Below are 25,855 nucleotides of genomic sequence, written 5' to 3'. Positions count from 1 at the left end.
CACTCAACAGTGTCTAAAGTTAAAGTACTGCGCATTGCAAAATGTAATTTGGCTTTTGTACTTAGTGCAAGCCCATGAGAGAGGGCGTGTTGAAACTATCAGCACCTGGGATGTCAGACACTTCCTTTACCCTCCTCTCCCGTAGGAATCAGGGGGTCGGGCCCTGGGAGCTGTCCCAACAAGGCACAGCTGTCTGATTTTAGTAATTATGGGATGGCAGGGGAGCCTCAGCTGCAGACGGCAGATGCACACTGGATGCTCCCCTCTCCGCTTTCACAGCCGGAGGTAGTTTGGGCAGAGACTGGCAGGAACAGGGCATTGCGACAGAGGCACAAAGGCAGGAGGTGAGGGTCCCTTATTCATGGTAATGGTTCTGCCTACCTGCCACTCTTTTGTTTTGGCTTTTTTCACTTAGTTCTGCCCTAAGATGGATGTGCCAGCCATAAAATAAACTCAGATTAAAAAAAAAATTCTACTACTTTCCCAAACCCGTGACATTATCTTGCTGTAATAGGATTGAAATATTCTGGAGAAAAAAAATTATCATTTTACTTGAATTTACATATTTAAAGCATTTAAGAATGCAGTACATTTAGATTAAGTGCTTTGATAAACAGTTATTTGTGATCTGACTGGAGGCAGATAGGCATATTTTAAAGCCTAAAGATCCTGCCTCCATCCTCCACAGAGCCACGGGATATCAGACGCTGCCACCCTGGTAGCTTCAAACAGAGCTGGAAAAAAATGGAACGGTATGGAACAGCCAGTGGAATTATGATCGGACACTTCACTTCAAGTGGGAATTCACAAACAATTTTGTTAAAGCGGTATTTTTCGCTTATGCGGGTAGCGGTAGAGAAAAACACTGCTGAAACGATGAGAATATTATCCACATATAATTTTGATAACTTATCACCATGGGGTAACAGTGGCCTGGAAATATAGGATGTAAAACAAGGAACCCCTTAGTTAGGCGGCTGACCCTGTAAACCACACACTCAAGCACAAGGAAAATTTAGAGTTGTTCCGATAATCAGCATTTTTCTGGATTTTTGGATAAAAACCAGAACACCTGGACATCATGCAGAAGAACACAGAGAGAACATATGAAGTCTACAGGCCAGGGGGGCCCAAATTAAACCCATAACCCTGGAAGAGGTAACCTTCTGAGCCAAAACGCTGCTTCTTAATTGCCTCACAGGAGACCGAGTTGAAACTAGAAAACTAAAATATATAACAACCTGGAGTCAGAAGGAAAACATCACCACTAATGGCACATATCAAAACAGCCCTGACAAGCTGTGATACTCGCTTATCTATTCGCCACAATACAAACAATGGCACTGCAAATACAATGACATTTAAAGAGTCACGGAGTACAATGCAGATTATTAAATATGGAGCCGAGATCCACAGTCATCTACAACATGATATTTTGCATTAACCTTACTTAAGCAACAAACTGATACTATTATATTCTGTATTCTGTTTGGGAGAAAGGTTAGGTCATATTTTTGAGTATTGCTTTCCTTAAACGAGAAGATGGGCTTTGGGTGAACCAGAACTAAAAAGCTAGATGAAATGAAACAGCAGTGTTTCCTTATCACCTCTCACTGACTCTGGTCAATGCAGTGAGTCCATCCTTCTATCAGTCTGGAGTCTGTCACAGGCAGCATAAGGTATATAAGGATGAAATCACCACAGGCATGCAGGTTTCCAGTCTTTTGCAAGCCTCATACATGCACAATCGCATATTATGGGCAACTCAAAGAGGCCGAATGCCCCAACTGCACGTCTTTGGACTGTGGGAGGAAACTGGAGTGTGTAAAGAAACTGGATTCAGGCAGGATTCGAACCCCTGATCCAGTTCGGATACTTGATGAAGTGTGGGGGAGGGGCAAGAAAAAAATATCCTGAATGTAAATTTCCAGTATATTAGAACAATTCAGTGTAGAATAAAAAAAATAAATGAATGTCTTTTACGTGCACTGGGCTATCTTTGACCATCGATAAACTGCTGACATTGCGAATACTTGTATGCACTCAGCAAGAGCCGAAATCTCAATGCAAAGTGATTTTATCTTGGGACTGCCCCTTTCATTGTGATCTCATAATTAAATTATACATTGTATAATATCGCCTTGTTAAAAGCATATTCCAAAAGCTCATTAGAGTTGCACCAGTGCATTGCCAGATATACTTAAGATATCCATATGTGCATGTCACACTGCACTAGTGTAGCGTGGCTGTGGCGGCAAAGCCTTTAAATAGAAGTTGTGAGAAGTTGTTGGCTCACTTTCCCCATGTTGTGTGATTTACCTCTTAATGTGCATAATTAAGCAAATCATCATGTGCCAACTGGAACACTCGCTGAATGGTGCCAGCTTATTTCCATTATTATCTCGTCAGATTATATGGTCGGCACGATAGCAGGAACTCTTTGAAGTACATAGATATTTTGGTAGAAAAAATTAGAGATATGATCTCTCCGCTCCTCTAAGATCTGATCAAATATACTGTTTGCTTTATTGTCACTACGCTTATTTGTAAGTAAAAAGCGTCCTTCCTTTTTCATCCGTGTGTGAGGCTACAGTCCAGATTCCTTAAGGGTAGGTTCAGCACCCCGTCAATGGACAGCTCTCCTTAGAGCTCCATGTGCGATCGTACCCGGCTATGGCCCAATGAGGCAGCATCAGGAAAAGCTCCCCCCGTGTGAGACCAGGCGAGAGAAGGAAGACCCTCACGTGCCTCTCTGCAGCAGATCCTTCTAAGGGTGACTGCCGCTGACCCCTGGCTGCTGTCTCGCCGTGCCGACTGGCCACCTGAACGCAGAGGCCCTTGTTTTCTTTGACTTCTGCTCGGTATCTGTCACGCGTGACGGAAGAAACACTGGAGGCTTTTGCCCTGCATATGAAGTGGATTTTGTTCCCACCAGTGACACAAGTTAAGGAACAATACCACTAACATACTGTGTATCATAGCACGCCGTGTGTCTCGGAGTGTTCGTATATATTAGCTACGATACTCCTGTCTAACCTCAATTATTATGTCTTCTGAAACTGTGGATAGTATCTAACTAGTGCAGATGTTCCCTTCTGTTCTCCTTGATATTTCTTCAGATACCGTATCATATTTCAGTAAAAACACTTTTTTCCACCAGTATTTTCCATTGTTTAACTGCAAAAAAATATCGTATAAGCAACTATTCACTTAATAACTGATATTATCTCTGCTTTGAGATTTCTCTTCTAAGATCTGAGACCAATATTGCACCAACCTCAGGTCAGAATCCAATCGATCTAGCACTAGTTCAGAGATTCAAGTTTCAAAAGAAAAAAAAAAATAATGGGGGAATGTGTTTTTCAGGGGACCGACCTGTCCCTGAACTGCCTTATCATATACTAAAGTATGAATTTCTTATCTTAATCTGAAACGTTCCTGAAGTAAAACAGGGACACTTTATTACGGAATAAACCAGAATGAATACACCGTTTACATCCTCAAGTTAACAGGCCAAATTCCATCAGGCATATATTACAAAACGTTTTCCTGCCCAAGCAAACCAAACCCCAACCCAGTTTTTGCTTTGAAAGGAATGGTAACTTTGCGTAGCTATAGTCAAGGGTTGCAAAATAATAAAAAACAAAACAGACTTTTCATCTGGAATTTTATTTATTATTCAAAAATTTAAGGGACGTGTCTGCAACAGATTTAAGGTATTATACTGTACGGGTACCATAAAACTGACCACTGCTAAAATGAATGACTGCCATTCATTGCACATCAATAGGCATTTCTACATTGATTATGGTAAATTCTCCTGCATTGATACCTTGGGACATGCTAGGTGTCCCCACTTTCTTCACCTACTGTATTTAAGCTGATTAACGATGAAGTTAATGCTCCCAGGAAATCTGCAGAAAAGATTCTGCTTTAAAAAGAGAAGCCGTCAGCCTTTCCTACCTGCAGCCACTGTGACTGGTCATTATGGCCCGATGTCCACGCGTTCACTTTGCCCTGCTTGTCCAGTCTGGCCTTGCCTGGCTCCCAGGAGAACATGTCCATGTTGAGGGTCTGAAAGACACTGGACGACGAGATTTGATAATCCTGGATGTGGCCTGTCTTCATCCCCAGTGGCTCCGAGCAGCCTGGGAGAAAAAAAAAAAAAAACACATAAATTTTAAACTCATCATAGCAAAAAGGAATAAATTATATGAAAGTTCAAAGGTGTGTTTATCTTGGTTTCCTAGGAAAAAAAACATAACTGAAACAAGGAAAGGCATTTTAGGGCATTATCACATAAACAATCATAGCAAAATATATAAAAATAATTAAATGTGGTCTAAATAAACATTAAAAAATCCACAATATATCACAATGTGTCTTACAGCCAAGTCTTGCATTTCTTAGATAGATACCCCGTAAATGAGGTAAATCTGTCCTGTTTTCACTGTGTATGTACGCACAGCTACGCCCTTTACGAAACTGACTGACCTGATTGGTGCATTGACCGAAGTGCTGGAAAACCCCTATGGAGCCCTCAGAGTGACAAGAGGTTTATCAACAGCTGGAAAAGCTACTGGTTAGCAGTTTACCAGCACACACTCTGTGGGCACTTCTTCATGCACACTTGCATACCAGGTGCCCACGTATTGCTAAAGTTACACATAAATTCTGCAAGGTATGGATTTAACAAGGAGCTGGAAAATTTTTCTTGTGTAAATCCCTTATGGTCCATGACATCGCTGCACTTCCTGTTGGCTTTAATGAGTTTGGCCACTTTCTTCTCCCTGATCTGAATAACAAGGTGTTGCTGGGCTCAGAAAGCCCCATCCTCTAAACCCTAGCCGCCGTACTGTCTGGAAATTCCTGGATGGTGGCTGAGATGGTGAAACCCCCAGGTTTGGCACCAACGATCATACCATGTCCAAAATTACATGCATTGTCCATCCTAAAGCTTTCTCAATCAATCACGTGACTTTCTGTTGACCAGTAACGAAGCTTTTTTGTCGATCGATAACATACTTGCAGCCAATGGCGTTTTCTGTTTGCAGGAGCGGGCTGGTGGTGCGAATGAGCAGGTGTAGCTATTATGGTGGCTGCTGAATGTAGGTTTAATAGGTTTAGGCCGAGAACCTGCACCACCTCGCCTCCAGTGCTGCCTTCTCACACCATTCCCCCTTATAATGCTCATGTACAGCTGATAAGGAACTGACTTAAGGAACTGACTTAAGGAACTGACTTAAGGAACCGGAATGACAACTTCACTCTGGCAAGCAAGATGGAAAATATGATCATGAACGTTGCTCTGGTGCCACAGCCACTGACCTGTGAGCTCGCAGCCCAGCAGCTCCATCCTGAGGGTGCAGTGGCGTCTGCAGACCTGCGGGTAAATCCGCACGTACTGGGCTTCGATGGGCGGAGTGAAGGAGTTAGCAGACGGCGTGTTGTTATCGATGTTTCCGCGGAATATCTTGCGGGAGAAAAACAGGATGGAAAATGAGCGGCTCCCAACTTATTGCAAAGTTCCTTCCATTCTTTTGATAACACTTTAATGTTATTTCTATATTTCCATTTCTCTGAATGTATGAAGAACCACCTCACGGTTGCATTTTGCTATTTTTCTTTTCAATGAGATGTTCATTGAATTCAAATACATTATAATTGTGTTTCATTTTTGTTTCAAATGACATTTTTTTAATTCTTCTCATTCTAATTTAGATGTAAATATGTTTATATGGGTTACCATAAATTCTATAGTTTACTTTTTCCAATTTCCTCTGTATGTTCCTCTCCACTGTTATATGTGTCAGAATCCTACGATCCGTTTAAAACCTGCCAAGTTCTTCACAGTGAAAATGACTTCAGGCTTATGGATAATTTATGTTCTCTAAAGGCTGGCTCATACTTCTCAGCAGAAGTGCAACCCTTCTGTATCCTTCTGTGTATGCATGCACAGAAATGTTCATAGTTCTCTGGTCAAGCCGCATACTTTGCACATGCACATGTGTTGTACTTGTAAATGATTATTCTGATATTACCTGCACACGTACCACAGAAGTGAGGTTTGTGTCCATTTCTCTATGTTTTAAAAATTCAGAGAGCCATCTCACAGGGTTCTCAACTTTTGGTCAGCTGGCCGTTGTGAGATTTTCAAATCAAGACAAGTTGGTACTTACAAACACAAGCATTTACATGTAATAGTTTTATTACCTTGTAAATAGTTCGATAGGGTTTGCAAAGTACCCCCAACGCTTGTCAAAAGCAAGCATGTTGGTGTTTAAAGCAGACGCTAGCGAATCGATCATGCGCAGTGTGTCCTGAGCTGCACATACGCTGTCAAATTTGACACAAATTTGGAGTGCAGCAGGTGTCCGTAGGCATACAAGGATGTCAAACGCGCCATAAACATTCGAGCAGACGCGTGCGGAGAAGTATGAACCAGCCTTAAGGGTCACATCCATCAAGGTTCTGCAGCTGTAGATGACTAACAGATTTCAATCAAAACACAGACAGATTTTTGTCTGGACAACGGGGATCAAGACTCTGAAAAGCCACAAACTGTAACTATCATGAACCGATGGGGAAAAGTAGTAAATGCATAAATGACCATTAAATGTGATCATGTCAAAGAGACCACAACTTTATGTAAGGAGGCGAGTTGGAAAACAAGTAATAAAATGTAAATTGGGATGATGAAAGACTGGCAGACATGTACAGGCCTAATTTATTGCCTGATGATAAAAACGTTTAGTGTAAAAAAAAAAAAAATCTATTTTCTTTTGTTGAAATTTGCCAGTAACAGGAAGGAAACGAACATGGGACACAGATGCTTAATTAAAAGAAAAAAAAATGCTTCTCCGGCTGTCTTTGCGCAGCAGGGTCCTGCCCGATCCGCCTCTCACCATGTCCTCATCCGTGCCCTTGACTTTATACATGTTCCATGTCTTGCCGTCATCGCTGAAGGCCACCTTGTACGACTTGACGTATTCTGGGCTGCCGATCCGTTTGGCTCCCTGCGTTATCAGGCCGGTGACCCTCATCCTTCTCTGCAGGTTTATCTGCATGGGAAACGAGATGATTGATGGCTTCATTGGCTGCATGACAAACGAAAGGGCCTGTATTTATCGCTTCCCGTTTGGGCTGCCGACGTGGGCCCATACAGAAAGAGGTCGTCGGAACCAATCTTTGAGTTCTTAGCTACCGTGGGGGTCAGCATTTTGTTTGGTGGGCTCAGTCAGGTGACCGGATAAGGCTGTGGAGGAGAATGTGTCGACAGGGGCCGGACAGCGTAACTTTTGCCACGCAAAGTCTGTCACGGTGCTCGCCAAAAGCCGACCAAATCTCTCACACGTGCTCACGCAGACGGGCAAGCACATTTCATAAACTGTTGAGGCCAATTCGCTCAAGATAAGAGACCATGGGTGAGTTGAGAGAAGCCCAAGGCAGCGTGTGTTTCATGAGGGGAAGGTACAAGCTCCGCTTTCATCAGGCCAGCTTTTCCAATCCAAAGCATCCCCACCCCCTCACCTGTCGCTCATCTCCCTGTCTGAGTCGAAAAACAAACCGAGAGAGGAGAACCCTTTTTTCTGTTGCCATTCCACTCTTTTGCTTATATATATGCCCTTGTTATCAGCAGGTGAGAGATGGGATTTCGTCTGTGATAATGTGCAGAAAACCAGAAGCAATCACAGGCATGCAGGTACTGTATCTGTGCATTTCTGCAGTAGCTTAAGTTCTATTAATCTACTTTTTGTCTTATAAACGCAGTATCTTAAAGTGAATCTGTTCACAACAACAGCCTGCAGAAAACACTCCACTGAAGGCCAGAGGTGTGATTTTTTTGTTCGTTTATGTTTCTTTTGCCTATAAGCAGACATTTGAAAATCATATATATCCATATTAATGTTAATAAATAACGATTGTTTACTGCTAAATAACATTTGTCCATCTGAATTACATAATGTTTGATAGCAGTATGTAAAATGGTATTCTGATCATTTACATAAATACATATTTACATTTTAAACATGAACAATTTAATTGAACATAGCAAATAATGCTGTTATGAGAACTTTTTTTCATAGCTGTAACACAGGTGTTAAGCATCAGTTTATTCAGGCTAAGATCTTGGTAATAAAATATTTATTAAAATCTGTAACATGTTTATTAGAGAATAAATGGCACATTAAACTCCATTAAATATACAATCTGTCTAAAATGCCCGGAGACAAAACGCAAGTAATGAAAGTATATCCTTCTATTCACAAGGCCTTAGTGATTACTGCAATATTTATAAATGTATTGTTTTTACCAATGCACCCTGGTGCTGGGAGAGCCGGACAGGAAGCAGGTACATCGCTTGGCATACAAACACAATCACAGGCAGTCTTTGAACATCAGCGTATCCTGCACAACACAGTGAGGACACAAACTTGAACCCCCCCAACACACAGTGAGCGGAAACGGGGCCCAAACCACCAAGCAACCGTACCACCCCATGTAACTATTCTGTGCAAATTAACATTTCTGGATGCTTCCATTTCTCGCTAATAGCCATTCTGGTTCCTTTTAAGGACACACATCTGGGTATTTACTGTAGGGATGCAGTTCAGTAATCATCCTTAAGGCTGAAAAACGTCCAAGTATTTGAGAAAACTACTGCCAGGAGATTCATGCCTGATGCCAATCAATAGTTAACTGTTCATCTTCCAACCACACAGACTGAAGAACATACAGAACATACATGTATAGATTTAAATATATAAATATATAAATCAAAGTAATCTATTGTTTTTTTGGGATGGACCACAGGGCTCAAAAACAGAAATAAAGGCACCGTGTACATACACAGACAAATGTCCTGCATTCGCTTTCCTTGTTTTGGCAGAGGAAACATAAGCAACCAAACAAACAAACAAACTGAAAAATAAATGGATAAACAATCAGATAAATAAATGAATGAATAAACAAATGAGCATAAATTGTAGGCTACGTTTTTTTGAACACCATGATAAACGCTGCATTTTGATGTCCATTCAGGATTCGCCACAGTGTTGACAGCTAGTTAGCAGAGGTGCTTTCTAAGCTGGGTTTTATTTCACTGAAACGGACCACTATATCTGGGCCGATGCAAAGGCAGGCACCTGGTGGAATTCATGCAAATATCCGGGCACATCTTTTGTTGGCCTCAAACAGCACGGCTCTGTGGAGAAAGGCGTCCTTCAGATTACCTGCCGCTGATCCCTGCTTCTCACCTGACTGCATGTGCTAACAGCAGCTGTTAGAGTTCAGGGAGGAACATATGGCTTCTACATGATGCAACTTGAAGGATTTATGATATTCAGACTTGAAAGGCTGCTTTTACTACAGCCTGTGTGCTGACCGGATGCACTGACTCCATGTGCACGAATCTTAGGAGGCTCATAGTTCAAATGTCATAAGAAAGAAAAAAAAACTATCCTAAACTGGTTTTATATATAAGTTAACTGGTTTGTGACTGGACCACTGTTAAACTGCAAAGTAAATGACTGCATGTCGCGTGGAATTGTGATATCCAGCTATTTCACCCCATTATATCCCAAAATAGTAAATCAAAAACTCAAAGAATCATTTAATTATAATTATTATAATGTTGTCACTGGTCACAAAGCTCTGATAAGGAAATCAAAGTTTATAAATGACTGATCCGATCTGATTTTCATACTTAACAAGTGTTGCAAATGTTAGCCATTCCAAAAACAGGTCTTTTATTAAAGATTCAATGAATGAAATCAGAAACTTAAACTTAAAAATATAGATCCTATATTGATTATGCTATCATTTTGTGCCTCCCATTCAGCTAAGTTGTAACCCCTTTGATGAATCTGTCCATTCTAAATGCATGTATTGAGCATATGCATTAAATCTCATACTGTCATTTCATGGCAACCTGTTTCAGGCACCCATCTGTTACCTGGATCCAGGGCCATCTGTCGTTCTCTGCCGCACTCCAGGCGTTCACCAAGCCCTTCTTATTGAGCCTGGCAAAGTACGGGTACCACTTCTGCAGGCCAAAGAGGGCTCGGTGCGTAGATGATGCTGTGATCTGCTGGTTAGAGATGACCCCTCCTTCCATTCCAAGCGGGCCAGAGCATTCTAGGAATGAAAGAGTTACCATCAGATTATTAAAAAAAAATAACAATCATTTTTGGTCTTGAAGATACTCGTCTTGAACTCCAAGACACTCATTAACAGTGAGTCTGTTGACAATACTTTCATTCAGCAAATGAGTTTCCGCCTTATAAGTTTCAGCCTCCGGAATGAAATCTTTGATCCCCCCATCAGATATATCAAGCAATGTTTGACCTGCTGATATAGTATCTCTTCGATATTGTTTGCCTTAGATTCACATAAAGATACATCACCATTATTTTTCTTGGTTAAACTGCTATAATCATTTTGCGTCAAAGAAGTACTATCCTTGTCTTCACTGTCCGTGTTTTTCCTTTCAACAAGGGTACCAATGTGGGCGTCTCGGGTCTTTCCACCATTTAGATGATCTTCTGCAATAAAAATCCTTCTAAACCGGCTCCCAAGGAGTGGCTGTTACTTTGTTTGGAGAGCATTATCACCATCGTCCAGCACAGTGCCTTTAAACACCCACCTGAGAAAAACACTGAATTGAAAAAGCATGATATCAACCCCTCTCTAATGAAATTTTACGAATCATTTAGAATCTCTTTCTAAGCAATTACAAATTATGAAAATTTCATTTCTTCTTCTTAACTTTTCCCTAGAAAAACACCTAACACAGATAATATAAAGTCTTAGCCAGGCTTATGGATGTGTTTTCACTTGAAGTCACGCCAATATCAAACACAACAGGTCTCGTTGAACAGCATTGTAGATGAGAACTGAGAAAAGTGGTTTTGTTTGCTGGAAAAATGTAATTAAATCAGTCTGTAGGATTCCATTTCTTTGAAACTGAAGACAGTGAGACACGCAGAGACACGCAGGACACATGGATGATGTCATGAGAAGTCTTTACACAATCTGCACCTTTTACAAATACAATAAATGCACAAAATACCTGTATCAGAGGCCTGTCTTATAAATTCTCATTGGATACAGTTTCTCTAACAAAATTCCTATCTACTGTATGCATTTATAATTTCTAGTGTAAAACATTTAGGATACTGCCAGAATGATCATAAACTGAGTCATCATTCCATTTATCCTGGCCTGGGTGGGGGAGGGGGAATGTAACAGGAAGGAAATGGCAATATGATGCGTCCATCCATTTTTTGTAACCATTTCTCCTATTAAGGGTCATGGGGGTCTGGAGCTGACCCTGGGAGCTATAGGTGCAAAGCAAGCGATCAAACGCTATTCACCCATTCCTTAGCATGTTTCTGGACCATGAGGGGAAACTGGAATACCCACAATGACACGGGGAAAGCATACAAACACCGGGAGCCATGAGCCTCAGTCCCGGAGGTGTGAAGCAACAGTGTCACCCGCTGTGCCAGCACAGCTCTCCCAGGGTGCTTCACTGTAGTCCCATTTAGGGCATTTAGTAAAATACACACACACACACACACTTATATGGCTGACTTCTGTTTCTAAGACTGCAGGTACACAAACATGGTGTTATTCATCGTGGGCAACATCTAATTTTTCTGATAATTTGCAGTGTGTGTCTGTGGGGGGGGAGGGGGGGTCTCCTTTTTGGGTTGTAATATCTGTTCATGGGGCAGGAGTGTAGCTAGAACCACTGGGCCCCACAGAAAATGGGCTACCTGCTCAATTTTACATGTAATGTAATGTATTCAAGGGCCCCGTGATTCTGCCACAATATCCCAGCCCCTAATGTAATGTAATGTATTCAAGGGCCCCGTGATTCTGCCAGATTATCCCGGCCCCTAATGTATTGTAATGTATTCAAGGGCCCCGTGATTCTGCCACAATATCCCGGCCCCTAATGTAATGTAATGTATTCAAGGGCCCCGTGATTCTGCCACAATATCCCGGCCCCTAATGTAATGTAATGTATTCAAGGGCCCCGTGATTCTGCCACAATATCCCGACCCCTAACGTGACCCTGGAGTACACTCTGGACAGGATGCTGCTCCACCACAGGGCACAAGCTCAGAATCATATACTATGGGCATTTCATTTACAAGTCATTAGCAAATTGTTTTATCCCTAAAGCGAAGCGCTTTTTTGAAAGAGCAGGGAAAGACAGAGCAATAGGAGTTAATGGCTTTGCTCAAGGACCTAACAGTGACCCTACAGCCCCAGGGATTTGAACCAGTAACTTTCTGATCATAGGCACAGCACCCTACTCTGTTGGGCCACATACCGCTAATCAGAGATAGCGATTAGCCTAACTGTGCGTCTTTGGACTGCAGGAGAGAAGCCACACAGCACAAGGCGCTAGATCAGCAGACTGCGGCTCGCTTGGAGCAGCTGAGGTTAAGAGGCTCCAGACACAGCCGCAGTCAGCCATGGCCAAACTACACCACAAATTAACAATATGCCGTTAACCCCTAACATTCATGATATTTCATAGATTCATAGTATTCCACATTCATAGATTTAGCTGTTCACAATGAACTGCTTGGCGAATTTAGTTTTGGTTTTCGCTCCATTCAGGTCAGCCCGTAACATTACCTGTTTCATTCGGTCAGGTGTCTTTTCTTTCATTTCATGTATTAAAAATCGCATTTCAGATTTATGACATGCAAGCAGACGAGCTGTGGAGGTAGCTGGTCCAGTGCAGATACTGAGAAGGATCACGCGCAGCGGCGTGATTAGGGATGAATACTTCCACCTTCCCTCATTCCCCCTGAGGGGTACAAATCGGTGCCATTAGTGACGAGGAGGAGGCCACCGGCTTTATGACCCTGCGACCCCATCCCACACAGACCCATCAATTCTCAGCTTTCCCGTCGTCACCTGCTCCATTTTGATCTCTTTTTTTCTTCGGATTGTTGGCTTTTACTTAAGACAGTTCTGTCTGTCCCATTCCAACCTGAGCAGAAAAATTCCCAGTTTCCCCAAATAAAATCTCTGCTCTCCAACCAACCCTGTGCTACATGGTCTGGTTTGCCACTGTAAAGAGAGACTGCTTCATGTAGCCCTATGTTATTCTTATAATATTGGCTCAGAGACGTTTTATCTTTGGTAATACATGAGCTGCACTTTCATATTTGGTCCTTCCCACTCCATGGAAACCTTTCTGACCTCAGGAAAAGCGAGTTTCTGCTCACTGTGTGCCTTCCATGCATCCCTGAGAGTCTCGGCCAGTGCACCATTCGTCATGGTGTTTGGAACACGCCTGGTCTTAACTTCAGCTCTTTATCCTACGGGAGGGTAAAACCTGAATAAAGATTCACATGTTGGTTATTCTTTACTACAAGATCCATAGGTAAGTTCGGGTTTCTCATATGGCTATTTTTCAATTACGTTCTGCACTTTTTCTTTTAAATTTATCTATTTTCTTTGTACTGCGTGAAGCACCAGCTTCCTCTTCTAGGCCAGTACTATTTTCATAAATGTATATATAAAACCACGCTCCTCCAGCTTCTCAGAGACATTTTTTTGTGGATTTCTGAAGAAAAACATATGTTTAAACTTTAACAGCTTCATTATAAATTAAACGTTTAAGCGAACTGCACATATATCGACACTGTGTTTATACTGCTGTTACGGTTTCCCCAAATATGCACAAAAAATGCAACGGAGGATATTCTATGTACTGCAAAGTACACTGTCATGTGCATATTGTTATGTATACTGTCATGTCTGTTTGGGTACAAGGAAATCTGACGCCAAGACGTATCACCATACCTTTCTATCTCGTGATATTTTTCATTTATGGTCGTGGATTTAGCCACACTAAGACTTTCATAAGCCATTTTAAGCTGAAGGTCTATATATTTTGAAGCTGAAAGTAGCCTCCAAAGCTTATAAATTCTGAAGGCTTGCCATAAATGCTGACTAACATAAATCTAATGGAATCCAAGATATTTTCAGTCTTAAACCCATTTGTAAAGCCCTGTGCTCCCAAGGGTGTGAAGCTCAGAGTTAGATGGATGTAGAGAAAAAGATGGTTGAAATAACCTGGGCTAATGATTAGTATCTTAGAAATGTTTCGAGAGCTTTGAACTGACAGTCAGATACACTGAATCGTGCACAAACAAGGCAACAACGTGGGTCATATTCAAAATAAACACGGGGAAATTACAATGTTTTAGTCGAGCCACAGTAAATTGCTGTGGTCACTGAGATGAAAAATGATACCGACGGGCAGATGTTGGGATTACGATAAAGTGCTTAAAATTTAAAAGTATGAATATAGTGTGTCTGACTGCGCTGCCTTCTGCATTATTAATCCTTATGTAACATTCAAGAGCGAAAGAGAACGGAGCAGAGGTGATGATGGTAGCTGGCCTTGTTTAGCTCAGCTTCTCATAATAGCTGGCAAACACACTGTAATGAGCTACTAGAAAGAGGCCGGTAAAATAATTCATGGGAACATTGCAGGATTTCTTCATTTAATAATGCAGAGGTAGCCGTGCTTGTGTTTCTTTCATGTGGGAGGGGTGCCTATGTAGTTTTATTAGAAACAGCTTAGGGGGGGGGGGGGTATGTCTTCTGGCAAAGCCCGAGTGAGGGTGCTAACACAGGCCTGGCTTCTGTGGAGTTCTCCCCGCACGAGGAAGCCTAACACCCTAGCTTCACACAGAGGATTCCCGGCTGCCCATCAGCTCGCTAACGAGCTCTGATGAATTCCATTTACCTTTTGATCTTCTGTTACCTTCGAGTTAGAGCGTTTTAGCACCAGTGGACAGGCAAGGGTTGCACAATATGCAGTACAGTCGGGGAGCCTCAAGCTAAACCCAAAAATGGCATGAATTTTATTAAGGAAAAGAACATTAATATACACTGGTAGCTGAAAATCACGCATTCTGTCAGGCTCTGGTTGGTCCTTCAGGCATCCAGCTCCTGGATGATGGGTGAGGGAAAGATATTGAAGACACTCTACCTTCCGCCGTCAGTTTAAGTTTAAGCCTAAGTGTGTCTAAATGAGCTCATTGTGGCTACAGCCCTGAAAGTCACTGCCTGCAATGAAGGCAAGAGTTTGATTAGTTCCCTTAGATAGACACTCAAGTCTAGCATGTAACCCCCCCCCCATTTGTGTGGTGTTGAGGTTGCTGAGTGGGGAGGGGGGGTTACATTTTTACATTTTATTAGACAAGGTTAGTTGAGCCCATTTTTGTGGAGGCCGTGCGTTTCAGCCCAGGTAAACCCATGCATTAAAGCACTCCTGCTGTAATACGTACTATGTTATACATCATAAGTATGACTTTGTCAAGGAATGAACAATAACATGTTCATAACTATAGAAAGTTGGAACTATACATTTTATAATATACATTAATTCCTTTGTAGGACAGCACGGTTGCGTACGCTCAGTTCAAGCTTCAGCCAAAGAATTACTAAATCTAAATTTTGGAAGTTCTTTGCCAAAACCTTGAGTTACATTTCTGGTCTGCAGGGCTTCAGTAACCAACAGTTACTGTGTATCAGGGATCTCGAGGAAAAAGTGACCAGCGTCATTAAATGACCCTACCTTCACAAATTAAATTGTATTGCAAAATACTTCTGTTAGCTCCCTGGAAAGTTTTACATATGGCCCTGGAAAGTTTTACATATGGAGCTGGAAAGTTTTACATATGGCACTGGTCGACCATTTGGCCTTTTCAATTAGGCCTTCACAAAACCCATTAGCCTTCAAAAATACTCATTCAATTCTTACACACCGCAGCCGATTCAGCTGATTAGAGAATTAATACGTAGGTATTTAGCTTGTGATCTGGCAGTAGCATAGAGCAAAAGGATAGGCTTTGGATATTCACACAATAACGTAGTAAAACCACCAAACTGGCACTTTGGTCACTGTTTAGAGTTACCATTTTAAAAAGCTCCATTCATGTTTGTTTTAAGCTTAGTAGGTTTAACTTATAACTTTTTAGAAAATTTCAGTTGCACTGCTGTTCAAGTATTTCTGCTGCTGAAAATTTATGCAGGTAAAGCTCAAAAATTCATGTTGGTCATTTTGCCACATACTGGGCCAAAGCCATTGAATCGAGTGAAATCTACACAAGGGGGGTTATTTGTGCTACCGCTTTACAATTGTGTTGTATTTTTACTATAATTATAGACATACCCAGGCTTATGGCACAAAAACAGCAAAACAACCATCAGAAAAAATTACATTGTTTACGCTAAACCTACTAATGGAAAAATGAAAAATGGCGCTTTTATATCCACCAGAGGGTAGCTATGAATGATCCGCATTTGAAACCAGAAATAAAGGATTAAGGCCAAATTATCTATGTGAGGATTAAGCCAAATGATCTAATTTAGATATCCAATACAGTTTGAGTCCGGTTATATCAGCCAATCAGGAACACTAGCTGTGCTAGTGGCTACTTAAGCATGAAAGAAGTGTCTGACATCCAGAGGACCATGCTGTAACCCCCTGAGACCCCACCCATTCATTTATGTCCATTGTAGTGGACATTTTATTTTTGCATCTATCTTTTCACTGATGTAAGGAAACTTATTTATTCCTGTTGTACACTAAAGAGGACATGCTGTCACATTAAAAATAAAAATACATTTGAAAAAATCTAAATTGTAAGATGTCTTATTTCCCCCAAAGACAAATAACCTAAAATTGAAGGATACTTTTTTCCTTGGGTCTCAGGAGGTTAAGCACAAAAATACTTCAACAAAATTCACAATAAACTTTCACAGCAAAGTCACTGGCACCATACGGTGCTACGAAACAAATTCTGTCGCTTCTATACTGGGAGCTAAAAGAGCAAAGCAGCCAATCAGGAAGAGGAACATGCAGACAGAGTTATAGGTATGAGCTTCGCAGTTAAACATGAGAAAGCCTTAAGCAGCAGGGCTAGACGTCTTCCTCAAGGTGCGGCGACCTCGTATGCCTCATACACTTCAGTGTAAACAGGCTCCGGTTTACCATTAACCTGAAGGGTTTAATAAAAGCAGGGATGAATCCCGTCACACAGCACAGCTGAGAACAGAAACGCTTCGGTCTGATGAAAAAGGGACCGTGTTTGTGAGCGCGCTAACCTCACGGGAGAGAGCAGAACACCATTCTACTTAAATAAACGGTCTAAGTAACAAAATACTGATGCACCACTTTGTTAGGCTCATGGCTTCTAAACAGCTAGAAAGGAAACAATGTATCCAATGCAGTTAAACAGCATATATGTACATATAAATCAACTGTAAGTTACAGAATAGCTACACAATCCCTCCTCCTTGCCTCACACAACTGTTCACAATTGTCGGATCTTCACCTAGATTCTCTGTTTATTATCTTTGTGAGGAAGTGAAACACAGATATATACACACATACACAGAAACCTGTATAGCATGTAGAGAGAGACATACCAGCAATATGAGCTGTTTATGTCTAAATACATAACAGCAAACTACGAGTCTGGATTTTTACATTTTCATTTATATACAAATTGTTGTGTCAGACTATTTTTTCTCCTAATTATCCCAGACTGCTTTGTTTGATATATGTTTTTTTTTTTTTTTTAAATCGGAGAAGTGGAATAATGAAACATAGTTGGATATAACTTTAAGAATTTGTAATATTTTATATGTTTTGATTATTTCAATGCACTCAGTAGGGCTTATAGGCAGTGATTCAGGCCTGTTCTCACAGTAAGAATAATTAATCATACAATTTTATTTCAACACTCAGTACACATTTAAATAGCCACCAACCACTCATTAAGCCCAGCTTGAATATGTTCTCATTTTCGATTGCCTTACACTAAATAAAATGCTTTCTGATTTAGAAAGGTAGAGGAATGCAAGGCTTCAGTATTATGGATTAACGATTAATACGACGTGATTGTTTAAGACGGCCTTATGAATTTGTGGCACATAGCAGTGTGTCTTCTGACCTCACTCTGTACTCAGGCTACGCTAGAAGGGCCTGAACACCACTACTATAGCGTATGTTGTGGGTGATCATGTTAAAAACAAACATTTTGTCAAAAATGGGCAAAAAGTAATGAATGTAATCTACGACGTTCCAAAATATCAATTTCCGACACGCATTTGAATCATTATTGTCTCTCACTTGTACAATTATGTACTATAGTTCAGAGGTGGCCTTGTTGTTTTGCTTCTAATCACAATTTTGTATTCTTAGTACTTTTCTCATTTTCTTGCAAAAGTGATATTAATAAACAAGTAAAGTTTCGAAGACCAAATTACTATAATTGCAAAACCATTTGTGTAATCTTCATTTCATGGTTTTGCAGCTAAAATGATTTTCGGTAATTAAACAACTTCCGATTTACAATTGTTATCTTTTGTACCCATACAAACACATTTTCTATAGGCCTGCAATGTAAGCATGCTGCACTATGGATTGCGAGACAAATTACAAGAGAAAGTCTCTGGCAACCCAAGCTTCTCCTAACTGCTTATCTGGGGCAGGGCCAGAGCCTATTCTGGACAGCACTGGGCACAGTGCTAGGATTCACTGTGGACGGGTTGCCAGCCTACCGTAGGGCACATATACACAGTCACACATCATGGGCATTTCGAAGGAAAGTAACTGGCTTAAAAACAGCTTCTGCCTGAACGGCAGGAGGAACTCGGAGTAGCCACCATAAACACTTACGACAGAGGGAGAATGGATCTGCCTCCACACAGGATGAGCAGAAGTGCAATTCAATCGGCCGACCCTGAAGGTGTGAGACGCCAGGGCCACCTACTGAGTCACTGTGTCACACCACAACCCCCCAAGGCAGATCTCAGGGTGATGCAATTTTAACTGATACAGTATCTGCACGTGACATACGCATCTTTGAAAATGCTGTGACTGGGAGGTACCAGGTTTTATGTACTTATTATGGATTTATTCACCCAGATCTGTGAGTTGTGATCTCTGATCTGTTAAGGGGTTGAAGTTGTGATTCTGTTCTTGGCAATGGCTCACAAATTGTAGCTGAATTTGTATGGAACACCCTACCCCTGGCATGTCACAGTGACACGTACTGTAACTGGCATCTTCCTCTTGGTATCGACATCGTGCCAACATTTTTAGGACATATCAACGTCAGAATTAAGCTAAAACTAAGAAAGAAATAAACATCACTATGCATCGCAACTTCAACTCTTCATCACTGTCTGTGGATGATAAGCAATTCTCAGTTAAATCCTCCCTCAAGTTCTCAAATGTTCTTAACCTCTATCACATGAGACCTCCCAATTCTAACGCTTGCTGCACAGCACACACCAAATAAAATCACATTTATTTAACAAACAGATATAGCAGAGATCAGCTATTTAAATTACTGGGTCACAGAAATCGCATCATGTGAGCACATTTGACGTATCTTGTCATTTAAAGGTGTTCATCTCAGGTGTGATGTATCCCACATGCAAAGGAGGCCATGCTGATTGGCAACCCCAGGGTAACACTCAGCTCTGAAGGTAACAGACAGCCGCTAATGAGGTGAGGTCACAGGTGGTCTGTTTATGGGAGCAGATGGGAGTGGAATCTGCAATGTCAACCCACGTCAACAGGACGAGAGCCAAATCCATCGTCATGCCACCCAACACAGCAATATAAGAAATGTCCTCCGTACCTATGCAAATGAACAGTTGCACAAAAATACCTTTATTTCCAGTAACTGGAACAATGCTAAACATCTAACAACGTAAATGAGTTATAATCATCAAATTTCTCCTTCAAAACTCATATGCAAATATGACTGGCACACTGAAGTGCGAGATCTGTCTAGGCTGAGCTTGGGGTCAAAGATTATCTAAGGGTCACCGAACTGAATGAGGAAGCAATTAAGCAGATTCCTCAGGGATGAGGCTGAGATGCCTTACTATGAGAAGCAGTGACACTCGTACACTGCAGAGCAGGGATCAAATGCACAGAGACCCTTTACAGTCACTTCCCATAGAATACAAATCAAATTATGACTTTGAAATGTGATTACGGATGTGGACCTCCAAGATATCAGGAGGACATTTCTTCATGTGGATACTGGTTCATCTTCTCATTCACTCTTACTGCAATCAGTCATTCCAATGTTTAAGATCAAGCACTGGATTTTAGCTGGAAGCCAATTATGTGACAATTTTTACATTTTTTGTTTCTAAAACAGGTATTTTGCTTGGCTGATGTTGTTCTGTTTTCCATCACACGTCAATTGAACTGATGTGTGAACATTTCTTAAGTCTTAGCAACAATTTAGATTGTTATGAACTAAGTCATATAATGATATGAAAGCTACAGCTGTTCACAGAAGATTAGTGCAGAATATTACAGTAAATCTTTTAATTCTCCACTGTGGTAAATGTGTTGCTGTTTTTGTGGATTTGACTAATATTGATTACGACAGCATGTCATGAAAAAAATCTTGGCTTTGTGAGGGATTGGTCTGTGTAAAATCAAAATCACACAAGACATGGCAGAAATATTGTTTCATCTGAAAAAGAAAATGTTTCGCATGTTTTATTTTAAGTTCACGCTCATTTTTTCTATTAAAAGATGTGAATGCCATTTTGATTGTAAAATACTACTTGCCAAATACCATGAGTTTTGATCAAACCATATGTTATTCTTTCTTCACTCACAGCCATCATTCATGCAAGTTTTAACAATCTCTCCAGATGAATACAGCAGCAGACAGAGAACAAACTAAATGCTGCACGTTTTTAGTGCCTTAGAACAAATCCTTCCAGCATCAAAGTCAATTGACAATGTTGCTTCCTTAGCCTAAAATGTTGTCAACTAAAACAATAACTTTGTAATATAACTTTATACATTATGTTAAAAAAACACATTATACAGTATGTTTTCTATTTGGCTGCATGTATTGTATATTTTGGTTAAATACAACAAGTATCACTAGAAGATGATGGAGAGAGAATGAACAGACATAACTTTTGAAAAAAGGAGTGTTTAATTACGAAGTAAATCTGAATGCTTAACATCATGTGTACGTGCAAAAGTACCAAATTTATTAAACTGGAAAACCCATTAGGGTTACGAAAACAAATATTTAGGGGTCAGATTTCTGCGGTGTTAACTTACAAGGCAGCTGTGATATGCTTTGTTAATTAAACAATAATAATATCTTGTACTGTCACCAAATAAACCTCATTACAGACTTGATATTATGTTTCCGATAGGGATTAAAACAGACTTGGTCCAGTTGCTTGTCTAGCAGAACTTATTATTTCTGAGTCTTAATACAATAAATTAAAAAAATCTGTGCGTGTTCATCATAACCTCATGAGTTTCAAATGCCGAGAGCACCTCTGATTAGGAGCAGGATCGAGCAAAGAATCAACGAGATTAACTTTGCAGAAGAGTTTTCTCGAGTGACATGCCTGACCACAGCTGACTGGCCCAACTCGTTTCTCACTAATGATCAGACAGCTGTGGGACAGCAAGCTGTTAGACCTGTGGACTTGTACTGCGTGCAACATGCATCTCAATGTGGCTGGACATCAGCTAACATTACTGCCATTTTTAACTGATGTCTACTGATATCTGCTCAACCTCAAATACGCATATGCGGTAATATAGTCATTTGATGCGAAATGCATAATTGATAATACACTTGATGACTATATCGAGAATTTGTAAACGCGTTCTTCTACAGTACACACATTGGTTTTTTTCACGACTTATAGATATATTAGTTTGCTAATACTCTTTGATTTCTGCTTGCACACTTCTGTGTGTTGCCAGTTGCTATGGAATGATGGAGTCTGGTTGGCTGCTCAAGCTAGCAATATTTATACCTTTTGGTCGGTGCTATTACACTGCTAGAGAAGCAGAGGCAGGATATTGTCATCGAATCAAGCATTGAACTGTATAAATTGCATAACTGACACCCCATAGAATCTGACATGCTCCTGTGATATATACTGTATACAGATATGTAGCCTATTCATTTCATCTATAATTATGCTCGGATAATTATACAGGCACATGTCCTATTACAGGGGGTTTCAACCCATTAACTAATCTGATTATTGATACAGAATTGCAGACATTTCCAAAGGCAATTCTAAAATGACATTTTCTTTATGGTCCAGAATGTCTTTTCTTTACGGCACAGAGAATTCAATTCATTAGAATGTTTTTCAGTTTAACCGCAGTTTTGCTGGAGCTTATTACAAAAGTTGGTACGTATGTTGTGTTCAAGCACAATGGAATGTTTTTTTTTTATCTACTCTTTTAAGATAGATGCATGCTGAAATAATTAGCCAGCTGTCACAACAACAGGACACAGTATAATTATCTTAGCATAAAATTAAGCTTTATAAACCAAGTCACAATAAAAAGCCCGAGATATAATGGCGCCCCCATGTGGCTAGGTTTTCTGCCTGTCTTCAGTTGGCACATCACCAAGTACTCAGCATTGACAGGACTTGGGCCGCTGACTGTGAGGAATGAAATTGAGGTGGCAAAGAAAGACTCCCAAGGCAAATTACGACGGCTGCCACTAAAGGCAGAATCTAGGGACAAAACAAGGTTGGGTGATTAGGATCCAAGATGCAGAGCTAAACGCAAAGGTCGACAAATTGACAAAACCAAAAGTCAAACCTGGAAACCATTAAATCCAAATCATGGAACCAAGCCTGAGAATTAATACAGACTCAGAAAACTTGATAGGAAGCAAAGATCAAGACTAAGCAACCAGACTCCGACCAGGTAAATTTTTAATACAATGAGTGCAGGGATGGATGATTATGTATTAACATTACCTTCCGTCAGATGTGGCCATGAGGAATTATCATGCCTGAGACCAGCAGCTAGTGAACTCGTCTCTGAACCAGATTGTTTCTTAAATGAGCTCAAAGAAACATGACAATATCAGTTGGTAAATGTGGCTGTAATTATAGAAAAATCTATTGCATTTGACAAAGGATAACGGACACAAATCTTTTTCCCTATTTCTTGAATGTCACTGACATAAAACTCACAAATCAATTACAAGATGTATATTATTTTGTATGTTTGTCATGTAATTATATTAACGTTATTGACAAAATCATGTAAATCACAGGAGGCTCTAATAAATACTGCAGTATGTAATTAAGATCTCTTGCAAACAAAGGCCTACAATACCGGCAAAACAATATTCACCAAATCAAGTTTCACTGAATAAGAAATTACTTTATATCAAAGACTGTCATCTCAACGTCTGATACAAAGAAAATAAGGTGTTAATGAGAAGGGCGTTCTGATATTGATTGTTTACGTTCCTTCAAGGAACACTTGAAATTCCACTCAGAATACAAACAAGTACAATACTCTGTTCTGCATTCTCAACGGCTCCATGTGATTCTTGGTTAAAGACCAAAACAGATAAAAAGAGATAAACAGATATAGATGAAGCGATGGAGAAGGCTTCGACTTCACAAAAACGATTGCTGCAAGGAAATTTAACTTGACAGCTGCCAACTTTGAATGCCATCGATTGAGGGACAAAAACGTACAATGACAAACATAGAATACTTACTGTATTGACAATTCCTTCCCATGTATTCCCCAGGACACTCGCAGGAGTAGTTGGCAACCAAATCCGTACAAATCCCACCATTTTTACAAGGGCTTCTCTCGCACTCGTTCACATCTGAAAGGGACAAATAATTTTATACATTTATTAAGCGGCCAAGTGAATGATGACAGAATATGTTTTTCATTAGATTTTGCATGATAAGTGGAATGTTTAACATTATGGAAACAATTATTGTTAGGGACACAGTAAAAAGGAGATAAAGAAAGCTAGAATTTATTGTCAACTATCTATAAGCTGATGAGATACAAACTTTGCTAAGAAAACTAATTGAAATATATCTTATCAGTAAAAACTGTTCTCAAATTTCTTTTTACTGTTTGTTGTTTACACACTCAGACTAAGCCTGTACAGTACTTCTCTCATTTCAAGGCACACATACACAAACCTTTAACTGTCTTTTTGCTGTTGATAATTATGAGCCTCAGCTAGATGCAACAATGTGATGCATAAAGCCAAATAATGGATCACTCATTCCTGAAATAGCTGAAAAATGAAGCTGTGTCTTTGTTCCAAAATGCATAATTATATGATGATTATGCCGTTAAACTGAATTCCTAGTTATTGGCTGGAAAAAATGTTAAGTGTTTTACTGCCTGGGGAGTAAACTGTGCAAACATATGTTTCCTGAGTAGCAATTTTAACCTCCAAGAGCCGACGATTACCCCCTAGAACCAGAGTTTCACTGATGACATCATCTTAGCCTGCATTTGGAATATTTAATTGACCCAACATTGATGGATATGTCCAGATCATTCTCACCAATCACAGAACAGCACCTGATCCTCCACCATTTTTTAGACATCTGCATCTGCCTGTGTATTCTGTAATCGGTACAATTGTCCTAAAAAGCTCAGGTTGGATCTTAATGCCAAAGTAAACCTCTCTCATGCCCCTTCTGGTGACTTCTTCCCTGTCTTTGGCCATGTGCAATTACTGAGGTAACAACCCATATGCTGGCCAACTTCCTTGACTTACAAGATGACAAGATTATCTTGGTGAACTAACGATCCCCAGCTTCTAACACAGGGCTTGGAAATAGCCTGGACAAATGGTCTTTGCCACATTCTCTCCCCCTCTAAATATTTTCAAAATGTTCTGCCCAAAGGAACACACTTAATATGTATACACTGCACTGTAAGAGGAATGCAGACCATTCTTTTGGCCATAAGGCTCCGAATTCTACTTAATTTCCCTTCTTGACATTTTAATGCACGGTAATGAACAGCAATTCACAATGTGCAGTTACTAAGGCACCACTATGATTTTTTATGTTTAATTATGTAATACACCATCCATTGAAGTCATGTCCCATAAATGCAGGTCACACTGATGCAGAAGATCATGTCACAAAGGGCAAAGGGCAGGGGATATCCTGGATTGGGTTCCAGTCTACCGTAGGCACACTTATTGAATGTGCATGGTTTGATTTGTGTAATACTTGTGCTGCTACTGTAAACACAGTATAATGAATAATTCTGAATAATTCATTTATGTAGTACACTTTAATAACATAAGAGGCATACTATGCGGTATCATCTAAACTGTTATGCAAGTAAATTGTAGACCACGTTGTCTACACCAGGGCTGTTCAAACTTCTTTACACAGCGTGTAGTCAGAGTATGGAATAGTCTTCCTGATAACATAGTGCAAGCTGAATCCTTGGGTTCCTTTAAATCAGAGCTAGATAAGATTTTAACAACTCTGAGCTATTAGTTAAGTTCTCCCCAAGCGAGCTCGATGGGCCGAATGGCCTCCTCTCGTTTGTATAGTTCTTATGTTCTTATGTTCTTAAATCATGGTCCTCATGGTCCGAGCCCCATGGATTTTCCAGCCTTCCGTTACTTTAAATTTAGGGTCACTTTCAACTGGGTATGAAGCCTCTATGGCCAATCAGAATCAGTAATTATTAAACCAACTACCTGGGAGAATTGAAAACAAGGCCTGGATTTGGATTCGAGGTCCAGATTTGAAGATCCCAGGTCTACACAATTGTTCTTAAAGATAACTCCTCAGACAAAGAATGGGCAATATTCTTATCAGTTAAACAGAATTCATTTTTGCACACAATGAAATGGGAAAACAAGCATAAAACTGAAGGCATGAATGTATACATAGAAACTAGAATGAGACGTCTTGCTGTTTTATTGGATTATTAAGGATTATCAAAAATTTCAATCCAGTCTGAAAA

The 25,855-nt window shown here is 40.3% G+C and overlaps 1 protein-coding gene across 5 annotated transcripts in view; it reads right to left on the bottom strand.

The window, feature by feature from the left end:
- Positions 1–25,855, bottom strand: part of edil3b (EGF-like repeats and discoidin I-like domains 3b) — a 129,411-nt gene that overhangs the window by 30,314 nt on the left and 73,242 nt on the right. For all 5 annotated transcript variants that reach the window (XM_072714130.1, XM_072714131.1, XM_023842841.2 and 2 more), the window contains 5 exons: positions 23,607–23,720; positions 9,956–10,137; positions 6,906–7,061; positions 5,329–5,473; positions 3,964–4,148 (listed from right to left, as the gene is read on the bottom strand). In XM_072714130.1, the coding sequence (XP_072570231.1) occupies positions 3,964–4,148; positions 5,329–5,473; positions 6,906–7,061; positions 9,956–10,137; positions 23,607–23,720 (782 nt within the window). The remainder of the gene's footprint in view (positions 1–3,963; positions 4,149–5,328; positions 5,474–6,905; positions 7,062–9,955; positions 10,138–23,606; positions 23,721–25,855) is intronic.

This window comes from Paramormyrops kingsleyae, chromosome 7 (genome assembly GCF_048594095.1).
Source record: "Paramormyrops kingsleyae isolate MSU_618 chromosome 7, PKINGS_0.4, whole genome shotgun sequence".
NCBI lineage: Eukaryota > Metazoa > Chordata > Actinopteri > Osteoglossiformes > Mormyridae > Paramormyrops > Paramormyrops kingsleyae.
The sequence above is the reverse complement of the archived record's forward strand: the minus strand, read 5'-3'. Positions and strand labels throughout refer to the sequence as shown.